The sequence below is a fragment of the Passer montanus genome, unplaced genomic scaffold (genome assembly GCF_014805655.1).
Source record: "Passer montanus isolate IOZ18808 unplaced genomic scaffold, ASM1480565v1 scaffold55, whole genome shotgun sequence".
Classification (NCBI taxonomy): Eukaryota; Metazoa; Chordata; class Aves; order Passeriformes; family Passeridae; genus Passer; species Passer montanus.
Window position 1 is genome coordinate 2,385,840 of NW_024370485.1, and position 16,851 is coordinate 2,402,690.

The 16,851-nt window shown below is 54.3% G+C and overlaps 2 protein-coding genes across 5 annotated transcripts; one reads left to right on the forward strand and one right to left on the reverse strand.

The window, feature by feature from the left end:
• The first annotated feature begins 466 nt into the window (after positions 1 to 466).
• Positions 467 to 7,020, forward strand: LGALS2 (galectin 2). 3 transcript variants are annotated; one of them, XM_039725611.1, is made up of 4 exons: positions 467 to 1,003; positions 5,203 to 5,285; positions 5,497 to 5,656; positions 6,774 to 6,960. In XM_039725611.1, exons 1-4 carry the CDS (start codon positions 827 to 829, stop codon positions 6,918 to 6,920), a joined length of 567 nt encoding a protein of 188 aa, XP_039581545.1. In that variant the 5' UTR covers positions 467 to 826; the 3' UTR covers positions 6,921 to 6,960. The 3 variants fall into 3 exon arrangements, with proteins under 3 accessions (XP_039581545.1, XP_039581548.1, XP_039581547.1); XM_039725614.1 differs by lacking the exon at positions 467 to 1,003 and adding an exon at positions 1,467 to 1,580 and having other exon boundaries at positions 6,774 to 7,019; XM_039725613.1 differs by lacking the exon at positions 467 to 1,003 and adding an exon at positions 3,818 to 4,751 and having other exon boundaries at positions 6,774 to 7,020.
• An 831-nt stretch (positions 7,021 to 7,851) lies between these two features.
• CDC42EP1 (CDC42 effector protein 1) lies at positions 7,852 to 15,989 on the reverse strand. Of its 2 annotated transcripts, none has more exons than XM_039725465.1 (3): positions 15,643 to 15,989; positions 11,285 to 12,166; positions 7,852 to 10,254 (listed from the first exon to the last, which is right to left on the reverse strand). In XM_039725465.1, the coding sequence occupies exons 2-3, from the start codon at positions 11,727 to 11,729 to the stop codon at positions 9,458 to 9,460; spliced, it is 1,242 nt and encodes a 413-aa protein (XP_039581399.1). In that variant the 5' UTR covers positions 11,730 to 12,166; positions 15,643 to 15,989; the 3' UTR covers positions 7,852 to 9,457. The 2 variants fall into 2 exon arrangements, with proteins under 2 accessions (XP_039581399.1, XP_039581400.1); XM_039725466.1 differs by lacking the exon at positions 15,643 to 15,989 and adding an exon at positions 14,227 to 14,366.
• Between the last annotated feature and the right edge of the window lie 862 nt (positions 15,990 to 16,851).

The following is a 16,851-nucleotide window of genomic DNA, read 5'->3' on the forward strand; positions in this document are numbered from 1 at the left end:
GGCCCACAGGGGGTCATCTCCTCCTTGCCCAACTCCCTGCTCTAGCAGGATCATCCCAGAGCACACTGCACAGGATTGCATACTGATGGTTCTGGAATATCTCCAGTGAGGGAGACTCCACAACCTCTCTGGGCAGTCTGTTCCAGTGTGCAGTCACTGCACTTCCTCATGTTCAGGTGGGACTTGCTGTGCATCAGTTTCTGCCTGTTGCCTCTTGTGCTATTGCATGGCACCACTGAGAAGAGCCTGGCTCTATCATTCTGACACCCTCCCTTCAGGTGCTGATAGACATTGGTGAGGTCCCCTCTCAGTTGTCTCTTCTCAGGGCTGAACAGGCACAGCTCCTTCAGCCTTTCCTCATAAGAGAGATTCCCCAGTCCCCTCATCATCTCCGTAGCCCTCTGTTGGACTCACTCCAGGAGCTCCATGGCTCCCTTTTACTGCTGAGGAGCCCAGAACTGGACACTGTAGGAGACACACACTGCTCTCCCTCTCAGGCAGCTGTAAGGAAGGAGTTAGTAATTTGCATTATATGCCTTAAACAAGGGCTTGGTGGTGAACTTGTTGCAGAAGAAAAGTCACGAGTGCCTCTGCACAACCCATGAAGGAAGCAAGTTTTCAGTTTTGGTTCAGTTGAACTGAACCAAAACTTTTCAGGTCAAAGTTCAGCTGTGGTGTGTTGGATAAGAAGTGAACTACTGTGCAAGTGCTAGAAGTGGGCTCACAAACAGGACACTTGTTTTTTGAGGTCCTTGTCTCACACAACCCCCAGAACAGACCCCGGTGACCATCGAATGAAGATCTGAGTGTGTGCGATGGCAGAGCCATGCCTACTCTTGCCTCACATGCTAATGTGGAACTGAAAGTCACTTCTACCTCTGCTCTTTACCCAAATAAGGGACTGCATAAGAGTTATTCGGGAAATAAAGTGTGCTGGATGAGACCGCACCATCAAGAACCCAAGGCACAGAAGGACCAACGGGAGGCTGCTAGATCCATGGAGGTGACTCCCTTCTACTTGCTCTGTCTTGCTGCTTCTCCCTCTCTCTCTTTCTCTCTCCCTTTCTCTTTTCCAGTTGAGATTAATTTTGCAAAATAAAGTCGGCATTGTTGAACTGGCATTTAGGCTCCTTTCCACCTTAATTTGGGCAGAGTGAATCAATCATAACATTTTAATGGGCACCACCATTTTCTGACCCAAAGTGCCGTTCAACAGTTCCGAACTTTTACTCTTCTTCCCGCCTGGTGGGAGATTGACCCTTTGAGGGAGGTTGAATCTCTAAGGGAGATTGAGCAAGCCTTTACTGTTACTTTTACTGTCCCTCTGTGGGTGACAGCTCTTTTCTGCCTGCTGTGCCCAGATTGTCTCCCTCTGAGGGAGACCGAAGGAAAAATGGTTATCAAGGGTGACCAATGTAAAGCTGAAGTTTTACTCTCTCCTGGAGAAATTTGCTTCTCTCCTCCAGGGTTGGAATGGGCATAAACTGATTGTGATAATGTGCAAGCAATAGCTGACCACAGTACTAGTTTGCAGGTTGAATGAAAAATGGGATGAGGAAAAGGTAAATTGCCCATGAAAGGTAAGAAGGCAAGTTATTTCTGCAGTTTTGGGAGGTTGTTTATCTTGCGTGCAAAAATCAAAAGCTTCCTGCCACCTGAAAAGGGTTGCAGATGTAAAATTTGAGTTTGAAGTCAGAAAAATGAGGTTCTTAGAACAGCATTGTCTTTTGAGAAAGAGACACAGGAGAAATTGTAAAAACTAGTAGATATTCTTTTAAATAAAAATGAGCAATTAGAAAAACTACTGTCTGCAGCTGAAATATGAGAAAAACAAATGCAGAAAAATCTAGGTAAATTACTAAAATCCCACATGAATCATCCTCTAATTCAGTCCAGCCCATCTATAGGGTGGTATATTGTGAGGGTCCTGAAACATGGAATGGGAACATTTGGTACAGTGATGATGATTTAGAGGCAGACTCTCACCCTACCCCAAAAGCAGTAAAAGTTCAGCCTTTAATTGAAACTGAAACTGTAGATGAGGGGGGTGGAGAAACCCATACTACTGCTCCCTGCAGAGTAAGATACATTGCTGGAAGAACATTCTAGATGTTCAGGGGAATACAAAACGGAGAGTTTCTCTGCCTTTTGGGCAGAGATCAGATCTTGCTGAGTGAGGAAGAGGCAGTAAGATTCTGGTGACATAAGTAATTTTAACTACTACCCAGGTAACCATAACTACTCATTGACTACCTGAGCTGCCTGCTGGGCTGGGGGCACAGACCCACAGGACACAGGAAAGACTGCTGCTGTTTAAAACGACAGGATTCTCAGATCTGGCAGCCTCTGTGCAAAAGGCAGTGTGTATTTAAGCAAGGTATGAAAGACATCAGTGAAGGAGAGTCCTGATGGTAGCTCCTGTCAATCCAGCCCTATTAACTCCTTCCCTTCCTGGCCTTCCAGATAGGCTGAAAATGTTTGCATCAAATGCCCAAGATCACATACAAATGGATGGCACCATGAATATTACTGCAGCAGTGGCACAACCACCTATAGACCAAATTCACATACCTACCTGGTGTGAATTCACCCAGGAAATAGGGAATTATGAGTGCCATATGGGATGGGTTGGAGCACACTCTGGGAAGCCACCTGAACCCCCTGGTGAGTCTGTCAAATTTATACCAGTAAAGCAAAGCCAAAATCTAAAGCAACACTTGATTCAATTAACAATACCTGCAGGTATTGATAAGGTGGTGACAGAACTAAAGTTTTCTGTGTTACACTTGGGAAGTGAAAGATAGCCTAAAGCAATACTTGATTCAATTAACAATACCTGCTGCTGCAGGTATTGATAGGGTGGTGACAGAACTAAAGTTTTCTGTGTTACACTTGGGAAGTGAAAGATAGTTCTGGAAAAATACATAAAATTATTGTCAGATGGATAATGCCCTGTCTTTAACCCACTGTGCACTGGTTAGAGAGAAACTGAGCAATTCTGTTTTATGGTTTTTCCAGGTTATAGGGATCCTACATATTAGAAACTACACCTAGAGCTGAGGGTTCTCCTATTCCAACTTGAGGCATCCATGGGAGTTTGTAGCTTTTCTGCACACTATGTCTTGGGGGTTTGAATTTGTGTATGTATCTCTAAGTTTTGTTTCCAAATTTAACCAAGTAATGAAGGTTAACAAGTATGGCATTTATAAACTGTGTTGGAAAGATATGCCTTGGTTTAATATGTTTACACTTAATGAAAATAAGCAATTACTGCTTGTTTGCTTTTGCCTAAGTCTGTAGAAGACCGTCTTCTCATGGGTATATTTACCGAGACTGGAATACCCAGGATACAGTTCAGACAGCAAATCCTTACTCCCCAGATAAAAAGCCAGTTACTGTGCAATTTAGCCAGCCATTCAATTTTGCTCCAATATTTGAGAAGGGGACCCTGGGCTCTGTATTATCCCTGGGGTGGCTGCAGGGCAGCAGTGTGATGTGAAGGTGTGTACAGGTGTGCTGTGGACACAGCAGTGTGGTGGGAAAGAGACCCAGTGCCAGAAAACACCATCCCCAGCACTGGTTCCTGCTGGTTCCATGCTCAGCCCATGGAGATTTCGCAACAGTTTCAGCATCCTCCACAGCAAACAAATTTCCCATGCCTGCTGGACTTTATGACCCCTTGCTTATGGGAAACACCTCTGAGGAAGGAGTGCTTATCAGAACTTCTCCTTTCTCCAGGATGTTTTAGGGAAGGGTAGAAGCTGTCTACCAGTTGTCTGTGCAGCAGCAGGAGCACTCAGGTGCTCTCTGCAGGGCTTGGGAGGGGGACTGAAGGACAAATAGTTTCCTGAGCCTTGACCTCCTCCTCTGTCTCCCTTTTCCACTTGACTTTTGGAGTCTTACAAATCAGGAGCACTGTCTACTGATTTACATCGTAGCTCTTACCTGGGAAGAAGACAGCAGGGGTGATACTCTCCTGTGAGGACATTTCTGTATTTAAAGGTTAGGGAGGAGGGGACTATTGAACCTGAAGTGGCCTGGTGTGTGGCTCCTCAGGCTAAAAGGTTTGGGTCTAGATGGGACTTGAACAGGAGGCTGCAGAGAGCTGCCACATATGGCTACTGCAATCCACACAGCTGACTCTAGAGCCCCAAGAAGGGAAGGAGCTTGGATGCCACTGTGTCACTCCTGCAAAGTTCACTCTGTAACTCATGCCATCTAGAGGGAAGGTGTTGGTTGTCCTCTCCTCCAAGCCTCTTTGAACCCTTCCTTGGAGCACTGTGGGGAAGGATGGTGGAGACCATGTTTTCCTCCTGGTATGGATTTTGGAGCTGCCCCTTACCACAGAAGGAAGGAGCTAGGATGTTCTTTTGGGTGAGCTGTTACACACAGGAAAGAATTGAACATGGTGGTCACACCTCCTTGGCCAGCTGGGAAGATGTTTGTCCTATCTCATGTCTACAGTAGCACCTCTGAGGGCTTTGTTCTTCCATTGGGAGCCCACCAAGGAGGCTGACACTTGCTATTATTTCCGGGAATCCCTAGTAAGAAGTGCACATATGGAGGTTTTTTCCTAGGATCAAAGTCTTCTGGCTTAATAGCAGCCGTTGGAGCTTTGCAGAGGCAGGAGTCATGTTAATGTGTAAGCCACAGAGAAGTTTAGAGCTGCAAGGTCCTATGTGCAAAGCATTTCTGAGCTAAACTGCTGGTGTCTCCCTGCCTGGTTGCTCTGCTCTCTGAGGAAAATGACTGTAAGGGCTGCTGCTCCTGTCCTCTGCCACCCAGGGTCCTCAGCTCAGCAAGGCTGGGTGAGACTGGCAAGTCATAGCCACTCTCACCACTTGCATTTCTTGAGGAGCATTGGCTTTCCCCCAAACCCTGGACAGCATCCCTCTGCTTTAACCCTCTTTCTATCTCTGCTGTCCTGCTTTCTCTTCATTCTGCTGAGAACAAGCCACTTTTCACTTCCTCTCTCTCTGATGTCTCTTCTCTCTTGCGGGTTTCACTCAGCCCACTCTTCTCTCACTGAATGAGAAGTTCACACTAGACTTGCAGTGTGGAGGGTTTTGTCATGAGAGCACCAGCTGAGAGCAATATATGTTCTCCTGGCTGGGATGCCCCCAAGCAGCACCCTCTCAATTGCAGTGGCAAGTCAGGAGGAATGGCTGAAGGAGCCCCACAGACTATTTTTCTCTGCCTTAGGGAAATATTGAAATCTTAAACCTGAATATGAAGCCTGGGAACACCCTGAAGGTGAAGGGCAAAATATCTGCTGATACTGTTGGGTAAGTACAAAGAAACCACCTTGGCACGCCAGGGTTGAAGGTGGGCTATAGAGGAAGGTGGTTTTCCAAGGTTGCCAGATACAAAATAGCACGATGTTATACCACCTGTAACACTGATGGAGGAACTGGGTTCAGAGATGTGTGTTGGATCTCAAGTCTTCCAAGACCCTCTCCTGTCCATGCATATGACTTTCCTCATGCTCATTTATAGCTTCAGCATCAATCTTGGGTGCAGCTCAAGAGATCTGGCATTTCACTTCAATCCCCGCTTCAATGAGTCTGTCATCGTCTGTAACTCCAAGTGCTCCGATTCCTGGCAGACAGAGCATCGTGACCGCCACCTCCCTTTCTTCAGGGGCTGCACTGTCAAGGTGAGGGTGCCAACATGGCCTAATGGGGTATGTGTGGTGTGGGGGCTATGGGCTGTGAGGGGAAGTCCCTGGTTAGCAGATTCCCATGCCATGGTTTTCCGGGTCCCACCCAATACCTCCTGCTCCCTCACCATGGCCCCTCTTCTGGGTTTTTGGTCCTGATTGCCATTTCCACTCCTCTTTCAAAACTGCAATGCTGTTTCTGGGAATTTTAAGTGACTCATGTCTGTCCCAGAGTGACTCATGTCTGTCCTGGCCCTCCGTCTGCCCAGCAGGTGAGTGTACCCAGGGCATGTATGAAAGTAAAGGCAATCTCCAAGAAGCATGGTTTTGCTGCTGTTAACCTTATTTCTCTCCCTCCTTCCTATGTAAACACAGGCTTTAAGGCAACCCCGAGTTTGGAGCAATGTCCAAAAGCCTCTCCCTCAACTCTTCTGTCCTAATTACTCCTGGATCTATGCTGCCAATCTGTCCTTTCCCTCTTCCTGCCAGCAATGCTGTCCTATTTGCTGCCTCACCTTATCTGATGTCCCAAATCACTAGCAGAGCTGCATTTAGTAGTCCAGTTGCTATAGCTGTAGAGAGAAAGCTTGTTTCCTCAGACAGAACTGGCTCTTGGGGAAGGGATAGTGAGGTGACAGCTTTGGGGAGCATTGCCTTTAGATTTCAGTGACCAGTGATGCATTCTTGCCCGGTCTGCTTGTGCATGTTTATCAGCAAAGCTCCTTTTTCTGAGTCCTGGTGAGCTGCTGAGGGCATTGGGGGGTCAGGTTTATTCTGCCTTGTTCAGAGGAGAACAGTGGTGTACACATTCCATGTGCTCTCTGAATACATGTAAAGACATACCTGGGTTTAGCTCTGAGTTTACAGTCTGAGAGGCTGAAACAGCCTCAGAAGAGATCCTGTTCCCATTCATAGTCTGTATTCCTGCTTAGACCCTTGATATCAACTGCTCACTTCCCGAGTCACCCTCACCTCAACCCCCAGCACCTTGGTTAAAGTTATAGTGGACAGGTCTGACCCTCTCATGTAACAGTCAGGCCTTTTGCCTAAATGCTGACCTCTGAATACCCTCCTTGCCCCCAATTCCTGCCCTTCTTTCTCTTTTTTCTCCCAGTTCTTCATTGAAATGCTGTCAGACAAATTCCGTGTGAAGCTGCCGGATGGCCATGAAGTGTGCTTCCCCAACCGGCACGGCTACCGCAACATCAACTACGTAAGCATCATAGGAGGCCTCAAGATCATCTCCTTCAAGCTGAGCTGATGGGCACTGCCTCCTAGCTCTAATAAAAACCCAAGCCAGTAGAATATTGCTTGTTCCAGCTGCTTTGTCTTCTGTGAGAGCTCTGTGTCCCTGTGCAAGCCCCTGACAAAGCCCAAGGTTCCCCACCAATAGGAAAGAAGCCATTGTTGGATTATGCCAGGTACCCTCCAGGGCAGAACAGGCTGTGGGGTTGAAGGGATAGTAGGCAGGCCAAAGCAGGCTGTAGGTGGGGTCCAGGATGAGGACACTCTATGATTGCTGGGGAAATGGTTGTGTAATCTTTTCACAAAGCTCCATTACTTCCTGCAGCTGAGCTTTTGGGAAGGGGGGATGGTGAAATGGGAAGGAAGGCTTAAATGTAAATGAAGGGCATTTGATGTGGCATTAGGTGCTACAAAAGTGCATCATTAAAAGGTGGCATGGGTGACAGCACCAGTGTACCCCCAGCCAGCATTCCTGTCACAGATAAGGGATTGTCTCCAACTTTCCCTTCTAGCTCACCTCACTTATCTGCTGGCACATTACGGTCAGGTTAGCCATTACTCTGACATTTCCACAGAGGATCCTACTCATCAAAAATGAGGCAGTGGGATTTGGGCTGAGTTATGTGCCTCAGTACCTCCTTGCACAGGACTACAGGCAAATAGACCCAATTACGACATGCTGCTGCTCTAATTGAAAAATATCTTGCCAGTCCAAAAGTGAGACTGATGTGTGACAGCAAACATTGGGACACTTTGAGCTGGGTGGGAGGAGAGCAGAGTAGAAGAGCATCTTACAGAGAGCCTGGTCCAAGGCAAGGTGTCAGTGTCCTTGCCCTCCCTCTCCACTTGCTCACTGCCTCAGATGGAGGGATTGGTGGCTGGGGCTCCAGCTGCCATAGCAAGGAAGACAATCAGGGCACAGCAGCCAAGGGGACGCACCAGAGAAGTTAGTATCAAAACTGTTTTAATGAGGACAATAATAAGTGCATGGGATACAGAAGAGAGGCAGAAAGGATAATTCCACAGATTGGGTCTTTGGTTTTGTGTTATGGTCTGGGAAGCAGAGGGCAGAGGAGAGCTCATCCTGAGAGCCCAGGTGCCCACCCTGGAAGGTGCAAGGGAGGATAAGGCTGATCCTGCTGGCTGCCAGTGGCAGCCCCTTGGGGAGGCTGGGGAACATGGGCTTGCCCTTAACCTTGGTGGTTTGGCTGCAAGTGGCACTTCCACGTGCAGCACGTGCACACCCTGCAGCTCTCCATCCTGCTCTGAAGAGCTTCCTGGCAGAGGCAGCTGGGTGGTGGGTGAGCTGCGTGGGAGCAGAGTCCTGCAGCCACGGCCCAGCATCTCCTCCCACTGCACACGCCCTCCTGTCCCAGAGAACAAGGGGGGTCCTGTGAGGGTCCCTCCGCTGACCTCAGCCCCCGAGCATGCTGGCTCCACACCACGGCACAAAGGCGCTTCTATGAGGGCCGGTTTGCACGCGGGCCAGCGTGGGGGACAGCTCATTCCAGGGCGGCTGTGTCACCCAGGGCCACTCGGCAAGGGACATCAGCCACGGTGCACATTGCCCTCGGGAAGGGGCGTGCTGCAAAGAGGGATGTGTGTGTGGGGAATGGGCAGGGGGACAAAGATGGAGACACAAACTGCGCCACCACCGCGAGGATGGCGGCACAAACTGAGGGGCTGCAGAGGAATCTCCTTGTTCTGAGGCAGGGGGGAAAGAAAGGAATCAGTGGGAATACCTTTTAGGGCCTGAACTGCAGAATTTGGTGACCTGACAACTTGCCTTTGCCACCAGTCAGCCAAGAAGTTTCTCCCCTCTCAGTTGCTGAGGGGAGTGTGGGTCATGAAGGAAGCTGTCCTAAATGGTGCCCAGCAGCAGGAGGCAAGTGGAAACATTCCTGATTATATCTGTGCATGCTGTCACCTCCTGAACACCGAGCACACAGCTTTTTGGGGAGGGCAGGGGAAAAGAGAAAGCTCAGCTCTGTGGGGTTTACCTGCCCTTGGGACCCCAGCTGACCTTCCCCTGTTGATAGATGTGCTATTCTGAAGGGTCTTGCACCAGCTGGAGCTGGGGAAACCCCATCCCCTACGTGCCAGAGCTATCAGTGGGAATATCTCTGGGGAGGCATGTGTGCCATTGCAGAGGATGGTAGGGGACATCAGTGGAAGAATGGAGTATGTCCCCAGACATGCTGGTGGAGCTAGGCTGAGGATTGAGAGAGAGGGTGCTGGGGAGAATGGGATGGGCTAGGAAGGATTGGGGGTTCCTTTGGCACATGGGAATGTTCCTTTGATGTCTAATGGCCGTGAGGCTGGAGAAGGGGTGCTATGCCTGGCTCTGTGGAGCCCACTGGCCCTCTGCAGCAGCCTGGCCCAGCCCCAGGGAGCCCCCCAGGACATGGGCTCTCCTCCTGCCCTCCCCGGCCTGCCCAGTGCCCCCACTGGGTCTGCTGGTGACACCGGCACCAGCGGGCGGGGCACAGGGAGGAGGGCAAAGACCCGGGCACCAGTGTCTCTGGTGGGGCCTGTGACGGGCAGGATGGCTGTTCACACCTTGACTTCATCGTCCTCTTCCTCCTCCTCATCGGCATACTCGAAGGAATTGCTGCGGCCCCCTCGGGCACCGCTGTAGCTTTCCTGCAGGCTGGAGAGCTTGGTCTCCTCCTCCTCCTCTCCTTGGCTCCAGCTGGCCTCTGGGGACCGGCTCTCCCTTGTCACTTGCGACCCCCACAAGCTGCTGCTGGGGCTCTCCCAGGGGGTCTGTGTCCGGGCCTGCCGGGGACCCTCACCCTTCTCCGAGCTCCGCGGGGTGCTGGCCCCGCCGTAATGGCGGGCCAGGACCTGGGTTGCTCGGTCGAATTCTCCAGCCTCAATGGTGCAGTCGTTCCAGTGGCCTTGCCACGGGGACCCTCTGGACACCGCCCCTGGCCCTGAAGCCCAGACAGAGTTCGCTCCAGCGCCTTCAATGGCACGTGCCTCTCCGTTGGCATGGACCGACAGGCCCGGCAGTGAGCTGGCCCCGGACAGGTTGCTCTGCCTGGAGTGGTCCCAGAAGCTGGATGCTGCCTTGTCCTCTTCTTGGGGTGCATGCAATGCTGGAGGGACCCTGTCCTTGGTCCCCTCTTCACACAGGAGGTGTGGGCCATCCTCCCCCACCTCGCTGCCATTGGTTTCAGAGAAGCTCATCACCTGGAGGAGCTCGCTCATCAGGGAGGGCCCCAGGTCTAGGCGGAAGGACAGCAGGGAGTCGGAGCGATCCAGCTCATCTTCCCCAGGACAGGTGCTCTCTTGGGCCTTTTCCAAGCGAGGGACACGAGGGATGGTACAAAATCCAGACTCCAGCCCTGTGAGGCAGAAGGTATTGCTGGTGAGGGAGCAAGCCTGACTTACTTCTGCAGGGGACAAGGGACACTGCTGACGAAGTGGCTCAGGTCATGCTCCTGTCAGTGGCACTGGCCTCTAAAGGACAGGTCAGTGTCTCTGTGGACATCTCCAAAGCCCAGTGTTACATCAGAGGGTCTCCAGGTGGGCTCTGGGCTCGGTAAGATGGCAGTGGGGGCTGAGCCAGGCAGGTGAGACCAGGAGATGGCAGCATTGCCTCAGCCTGCCTTTCCCTGGGAGCCCGGCCAGCTCCCCTGGCTGCTGCAGGCACCCCAGATCCAACCCCCACCCCAAGACCTTCTGCTCCAGACCGCCCTCCCTGGGGAAAAGCTGAGCACAGCCCAGTGCTGTGAGGCTGGAGAGGAGCCACACAGATGTCCTGTCCCGTCCTTCCCACAGCCCGCCTCCAAAGGGCACCCTGGCTGGCAGGGAGGGATGTGGACACGATGGAGAAGGGTGGATGGAATCCCTAAGGAATAGCACATGGTGATGTAGAGTTTGGCACAGCTAGGGACAGGGTTAGAGCATCTGTGTGGAGGTGGGGAAGGCCATGCTGTGGGTCCCCTTAACCTCACACCCTTGGAGTGGGAATTGCTCCACTGTCCCAGCACCTTTTTGGCTTCCTCAGGGAGGCTGCTCAAGTGAAAGGTGTAGGGCTGAGGGTAGATGGGGGGTGCTCCCTTACAGCTACTGCACACAGGCTGCCAGCTGTAAGGGAGGAGAGGGACAGAAACAGAGAAACCATCCCTGCCCTGCTTAGACGGACACCCTGGGAGGAGACCTTCCAAGGGCAGGAGCAAGGACCGTGGCTCAGAGCCAGGTTAGGTTTATCTGCTTGGAGGGATTGTCAAGACCGGGCAGTCTTAAATATCCCATCTCTCCTTAAAACCCTAAGTTCCTCAGTGGGGAGGAAGCTGGGGCATGGAGCAATGGAGAAGGGCTGCAGAGGATGCTCAGTACCCGGGCACCACCTCTGCCTCACGCTTCACTCACCGTAGGCCTGGTGTGTTTTGGAGAAGCTGTTGGAGGCACTTTTGAAGGAGAACTTGCTGGTCAGGCCCCGGCCGCCGCTGCCTCCGTCGTACATGCCCTCATTGAGCTGCGGCAGCGACACAGCGTTCTTGATGATGGGCGAGACGGCCGGGGGCGCGGGCGAGGCCCCCACCTGGCCCCCGCTGCCGCGCCGCCTCAGCGGGCTCCGGCGCACGTGCCGCAGCGTCCGGGCGAAGAAGTTGTTGGGCTTGGCCGCGTCGGCCCCGCCGTGGTTGCTGAGGAAAGAGGTGTCCCCGAAGACGTCCCCGCCGCGGCCCACGTGCATGGTGTGCCGGAAGTCGCCCAGCGGCGGGCTGATCATGTCCGGCGTCAGCTCCGACTTCAGCCGCCGCTTGCCGTGGGAGCCTGACACCCAGCTCAGCACCGGCAGCTTCCCCAGGCTCATGTTGCACCCTTCACCCTGCCTTTGAAAAAGCTCCAAAAATCAGCCCTCACCAGGCTTCCGGCACTGGGGTGGCCTGTCACATCCCCAGCCGCCCCACTGCTTGTGCTCCGATGCTCTTGGGGTGACAGTGCATGTCGTTTGGCTTTCGGCAGTTTCCTGCTTCCCTAAGCTACGTCGCGCTCATGAAATCACCCTCAGAGCGTACGTCCTCAGTGGAGAGGACAGCGGTGGCACGCAGATGTCCCCAGGGGGTGTCTGGGTCACCCCCGTTCTGCAGAGGTCACCGGAAGCTGTGTCTGGTCGTGGATTTAGGGGTTGATCCACTGTCTTGTACTGCTGCTGGGAGAGTGGGAGCCGGTCACGGATGGGGCAGCAGGCAATGAAGAGAGCTTCAGGTGGACTGGCAGGGCAAGAGCATTGGTCCCCTTGCTGGCCACCTAAACAAGGCAAGAGGAACAGTGAAGCCCTTGGACAGGATTTTCCCAATCCCATTGGCTGTATCCACAGAACTGCCTGAGGAGGTTGAAGGAAGTGCATAAGGCAGTGCCGAGCTTGCTACTGGCTGCCCCTTTATCTGGCCCTTCTCTTGTGGAGGAAGAAAAAGGCTTTCCTCCAAAAACATGTGCTCTCCCTCACCTTGCTGACCTACCTCAACAGGCATTAGTTTCCCGTCTGCAAAGCAGCTTTGCCAGACCCACGCCACAACACAGGCTGAGGATTTCCCTCCGAGGCAGAACCTCCTCCCAGAGCAATGCCCTGCTTGGCTGCCCCAGCTCCTGGGGCGAGAAACCTCTCCCTCCTTTTTGCTATTCAGATGAACCCTTGAGGAGAGGGTGAGGCCTGGGGCCCATGTGCTTCTCAGGGAGGAGTGGTGGGAAGCAAAAATGCAATATTTGTATATTGCTTTGTTTGTCCTTCACTGGCTGGGTCCTGGGTGCTGGGCAGACATGTTGGAGAAGCAGGGAGTTGCCAGTGTGGGGAGGGCAGCTGCTCTGCAGACAGGGGAAACTGAGGCACGGCAAGGGAGGTGATTGCCTGAGGTTGGAGGAGAAGGTGGGGTGGGTCCCTGCACTCAGGCAGGACTCCCAGAGGCACTGAGGGGCAGGCAGGAAGCAGCAGCTGGATGCACGGCAGGGTGATGACCTCCCAGTCAGCGGGGAGGACTCTCAGATCAGCAGATCCCCTGCTGCTGTGCATAGCAAGTGGGAAGGGTGGGCTGGGGAAAGGAGAGGATTCGGTGCCTCTCAGAGTGTCCGTGGCCTGGGCAGCCAGCTGGTGCCCTTCCCTGTGCTCAGGTCTGTGGCATCAGGACAGAGCTGAGTCCCTGCAGCAGGGCTGGCTGTGGAGGACAGCATGCCAAGAGGTGACGCAGGAGCCTCACGTCTCCATGTGCTGGGACCCCCACTGCTGCATGGCTTCCCCTGCCTTCCCCATGCCTCTCCTGCTTACCCGTGCATTGCCTTGGAGCAGCCAGGCAGTGCCAGGATGGCAAAGGCCCTGGAGAAGGAGAGCCCTGGACATGAAATTGCTTTCCTGGCTGGCTAGATGCATTTTTGCTTTGCCCTGGCCGTGTTTGCTCACCCGGGGCCTCTCTTATCTGCCAGGGGTTAATGACTGGGGAAGGGAAAACAAACCTCCCCCAGCAGCGCCCAGCACCATTGGCTGCCTCCCCAGGGTGGCAGTGGCCTCCTGGGGTGGCAGTGGCTGGTGGCAGGCAGGACAGAATGGTGGCAGGCTGGGTTCTGCTGGCCCCCAGCTTATGCAACTCGTGTCTTCCTCCTGCCCACAGAGGCCAGGCAGGGCTGCCTTGCAGCCAGGACAAACCAGGCACGTGGCAGATTTGGGGTGAGGGGATAACTGGGGAGCTATTTCCTTTCTGTGGCAGAAGCCCACCCATAGCTATTGGGTCAGGGCTGTCCTGGAGTGCAAAGGAAACGACTGGGCTGGTCCCTGCAGCACAGCTGGGCTCTTGGGACCACAGGGAGAGAGATGTACCCGTATTGTTGAGCTGTCCCCAGGATCTCCCAAGGAAAGCACGTGACTCTGGGAGAGGGGATTAGGTGAGTTACAGCACTCAAGTTTTCCCTTTCCTCTGCACATTGGAGCCCCTGAGAAACCCAAAGTGGGGACTGTCCCCTTTAGCATGCACTGTACCAGCCAGGGATACTCCTATCCCCACCCCCGCTCCCCCCACAACACAGCTGTCCACAGCCACCCCTATGGGGGACACCACACCTTGGGATGGGGTGGGGAGGCAAGGAAAAGGGGGAATGTGGGAGGAGAGCATCCCCTTGTTCCCTATCTGGACAACTATTGAGTGAGGGAGTGGGGTGGAGGAAAGTGTTTCTCCTTCCTTGTCTCTTGGTCACCACAGGGAAGCAAGCCAGCAGCTCCTGGCCCCTGGCTCTCCTTGCCTGCTGGCAGGCAGCGAGCGCTGGGAAGAGGAGGGAGGGAGAGAGTGAGGGAGGGAGTGAAGCAGCTGGTGCCCAACCCCTACCTGGATGGCAGGTTTCTGGCAGGCCTGCTGGGCTTTTCCTCCTTCCAATCTCCCCCTTTCTCTTCTGTCCTTCTGCCCCTGGTGTGGCTCCCTGCCTGCTCTGAGCCCTCCCCGTTACCCGAACAGACTCCTCCAGGCCAGGGAAACTCGTGATTCTGCGGGCAAAGGGTGACCTGTGTGCTGTCCTTTCCCCCACTGGGCAAAGGGACCCCTCTGCCTGGGCACCTCCCTGTCCAGGTGCCACCACTTCCATCTGGCAGCCCTTGGTGTTTGCCAGCTCCTGGCACAGCAAGCCCACAGCCCACCACGACCTCCCCTTCCCTGGCATGCCCTCTCTGGCTCCCTTCTTGCCTCCTCTGGGAAGCCCCCTGCCTTCCAAGACCCACTGGCAGCACCTCCTCCTCCTCCTCCCAGCCTGGCCTCCCCCGTTTCCCCCCGAGTTCAGCTGGTTACCACTGGTTTTCCACTAGCTGGGAATGGCCAGAGCTGTTCTGCTTGCTGGGAAGAGCGGAAACCAGAAAGGGGGGGAAAATAATCCAGATGTCTAGTTGGAAGGAGCTGCTGAAAGCAGCCTCTTCCCTCCCCCAAAGGGGACATACTGCAAAAGAGAGTGAGAAATTTGGGGTGGTCTCAACAGCAGGAAGAGCGGGTGGAAATGGCTGTGGGTGGCCAGGAAGGCTTTCCCAGCCTTCCTGAGTGATGAGAAACCTCCCTTTCCCCGAAGGAAGGGAGGCAGAGTTCCCCTGTTGGGTGACTGCTTTGGGATGAGGAAAGGCAGCAGGGGCAGGATTTTGGGGAGGGGAAAAGGGGCTTGGCTGGCTGGCCTGGGCCCCCTTCAGCCTCCCTGGAGCAGTGCCGGGCAGTAGGCAGATGCCTGAATCTGACTCCTGTGCTGCTGGCTGCTATATATACACAGTGATATCTCTGTATAACAAGGATATTTTTCCAAGCAGACGTTCTGGGACATAGAGGGAGGCCGTAGCTATGGAGGTGGGCAGTTTCCAGCCATCCCTTCCCTGCCCACTTGTGAAAGAGTGCTCCCTTTCCTCCTCCACACCCCTAAAATCGAGGTGCCAGAGCCTGTGGGGCTTTGAGGGGTATCCGGAGCAAGGTTTGGGAGACAAGGGGGGTCCTCCTGCCTTCCCCCATCCATGGGACCCTCTTCTCACTCCCTTTCCTTCCCGCCTCTGCCCCGTCCCGTGTCCCCTCTCCTCGCTCCCAGTTTCCTGTTGCATTCCTGCTTTCTGCTCCCTTGATTTTTACCATCCTTCCCGTCTCTACCGCCTTGCCACCCCTCCCGCTTCTCCCCTCTCCAAACACCCTCCCCAAACACCCTCTCCACCCTTTCCCTTCTTGTCCCAACACCCCCCTGCCCCCAGCTCCACAAACCGACGAATCAAAACTTTCAGGATTTACCTCTTTCGAGCCAGGGTTATTATTTTTTCCCCGTCCTCCAGACGAAAAGTTACGAGACACTCTCCGCAGGCCCCTGCAACTTGTTCCAAGGATCAGCGGTGCTGTGTTCCGGAATGGAGCGGGGGAGAAAGGGGGGGCCTTGCCCCCTCCTTTTCCCACGGCTGTCCCCCCAAGGCTGGCTCTCCCAGGCTGACGCCCTGATGCCACGGGAGAGAGGGAGCGAAGCTGCGGGGAGGGGACGTGGGAAGGAGGAGGGCGGGCTGCAGCACCGCCGGGCCAATCCTCGGCTCGGCGAGGAGACCGGAGAAAATGAGATTTATTCCAACTATCCAGGACAGAAAACTTCAGGAACTTCTCTGCCGCTCCCCTCCTCCTCCCCGCTTCCCCGGTGCCATTTCCCGTCCGCCGGCATTGGCTGCCTCCCGCTCCCGGCTGCCGGCTTCGGTGGGCTTGGGGGAAGGGGGAGGCCAGGCTGCTCTCTAAGCGGGTTGGAGGAGCCCGGCTGCAGGGCAAAGGAAAGGGGCTGGAACCCTGTGTGTGTGTGTGACCCCTCGATCCCAGACTGTTAGGATGTCCCAGTGGTGTAGCACTGCCAGCACTGGGGTCTGCGGGCACTGGGTGGTCGCAGCCGGAGCTGTGGCAGCGCTAGTTGGGCAGCAGCAGGATGACAACCTCCCCAAAGGCCACTCTGGTGTTTGTGACAGGACAAACAGGGTCAGGACCAGCGTTAATGCATCAGGACAAGCGCCATGCCAGCGACAGTGTGTCAGACCCGGCTGAGGGGGTGGCAGCGGATAAATGCAGGGAGGTGCTCTTTGGTGGCACCAGGGAGAGCTTCTGCCCACATGTGGGACACCACATCGCTCCGGCATCGTTGTTGTCCCTTGATGGTCACAGGGCAGAAGACCCTATCAGTGCCAATGAGGGGCAACCTGCTGCTGGGTGTAGCATCATCAGTGCCATCGGTGACCCTCATGGCCTTCGGGCTTGGCTTGGTGGCTCTGCTGGGGACCACTTGGCCACGCACAAGCACCTATTCAGGGCCCTGTTGAGGAGAAGGGAGGTGTCTCTGCTGGTGAAGGCGAGACAAGACTTGTTGGGGTTAAGTAGGGCTTGGCTGAAGGGATGACAAGATGTCTGCAGAGATGTCAAAATGGAGCCTGGCCGTTCACTGCGCTCGGGTGGCTTGTGCTGGGGTGCCCAGGCAGG

Excerpts from the sequence above, each read along its gene's own strand:
- CDC42EP1 (XM_039725465.1), bottom strand. The coding sequence starts at position 11,729 with ATGAGCCTGGGGAAGCTGCCGGTGCTGAGCTGGGTGTCAGGCTCCCAC. Across the intron at positions 10,255-11,284 it reads CAAAACACACCAGGCCTACG|GGCTGGAGTCTGGATTTTGT; the intron begins GTGAGTGAAGCG and ends TCTGCCTCACAG.
- LGALS2 (XM_039725611.1), top strand. The coding sequence starts at position 827 with ATGCCTACTCTTGCCTCACATGCTAATGTGGAACTGAAAGTCACTTCT. Across the intron at positions 5,286-5,496 it reads ATATCTGCTGATACTGTTGG|CTTCAGCATCAATCTTGGGT; the intron begins GTAAGTACAAAG and ends GCTCATTTATAG. Across the intron at positions 5,657-6,773 it reads TCAGGGGCTGCACTGTCAAG|TTCTTCATTGAAATGCTGTC; the intron begins GTGAGGGTGCCA and ends TTTTTCTCCCAG.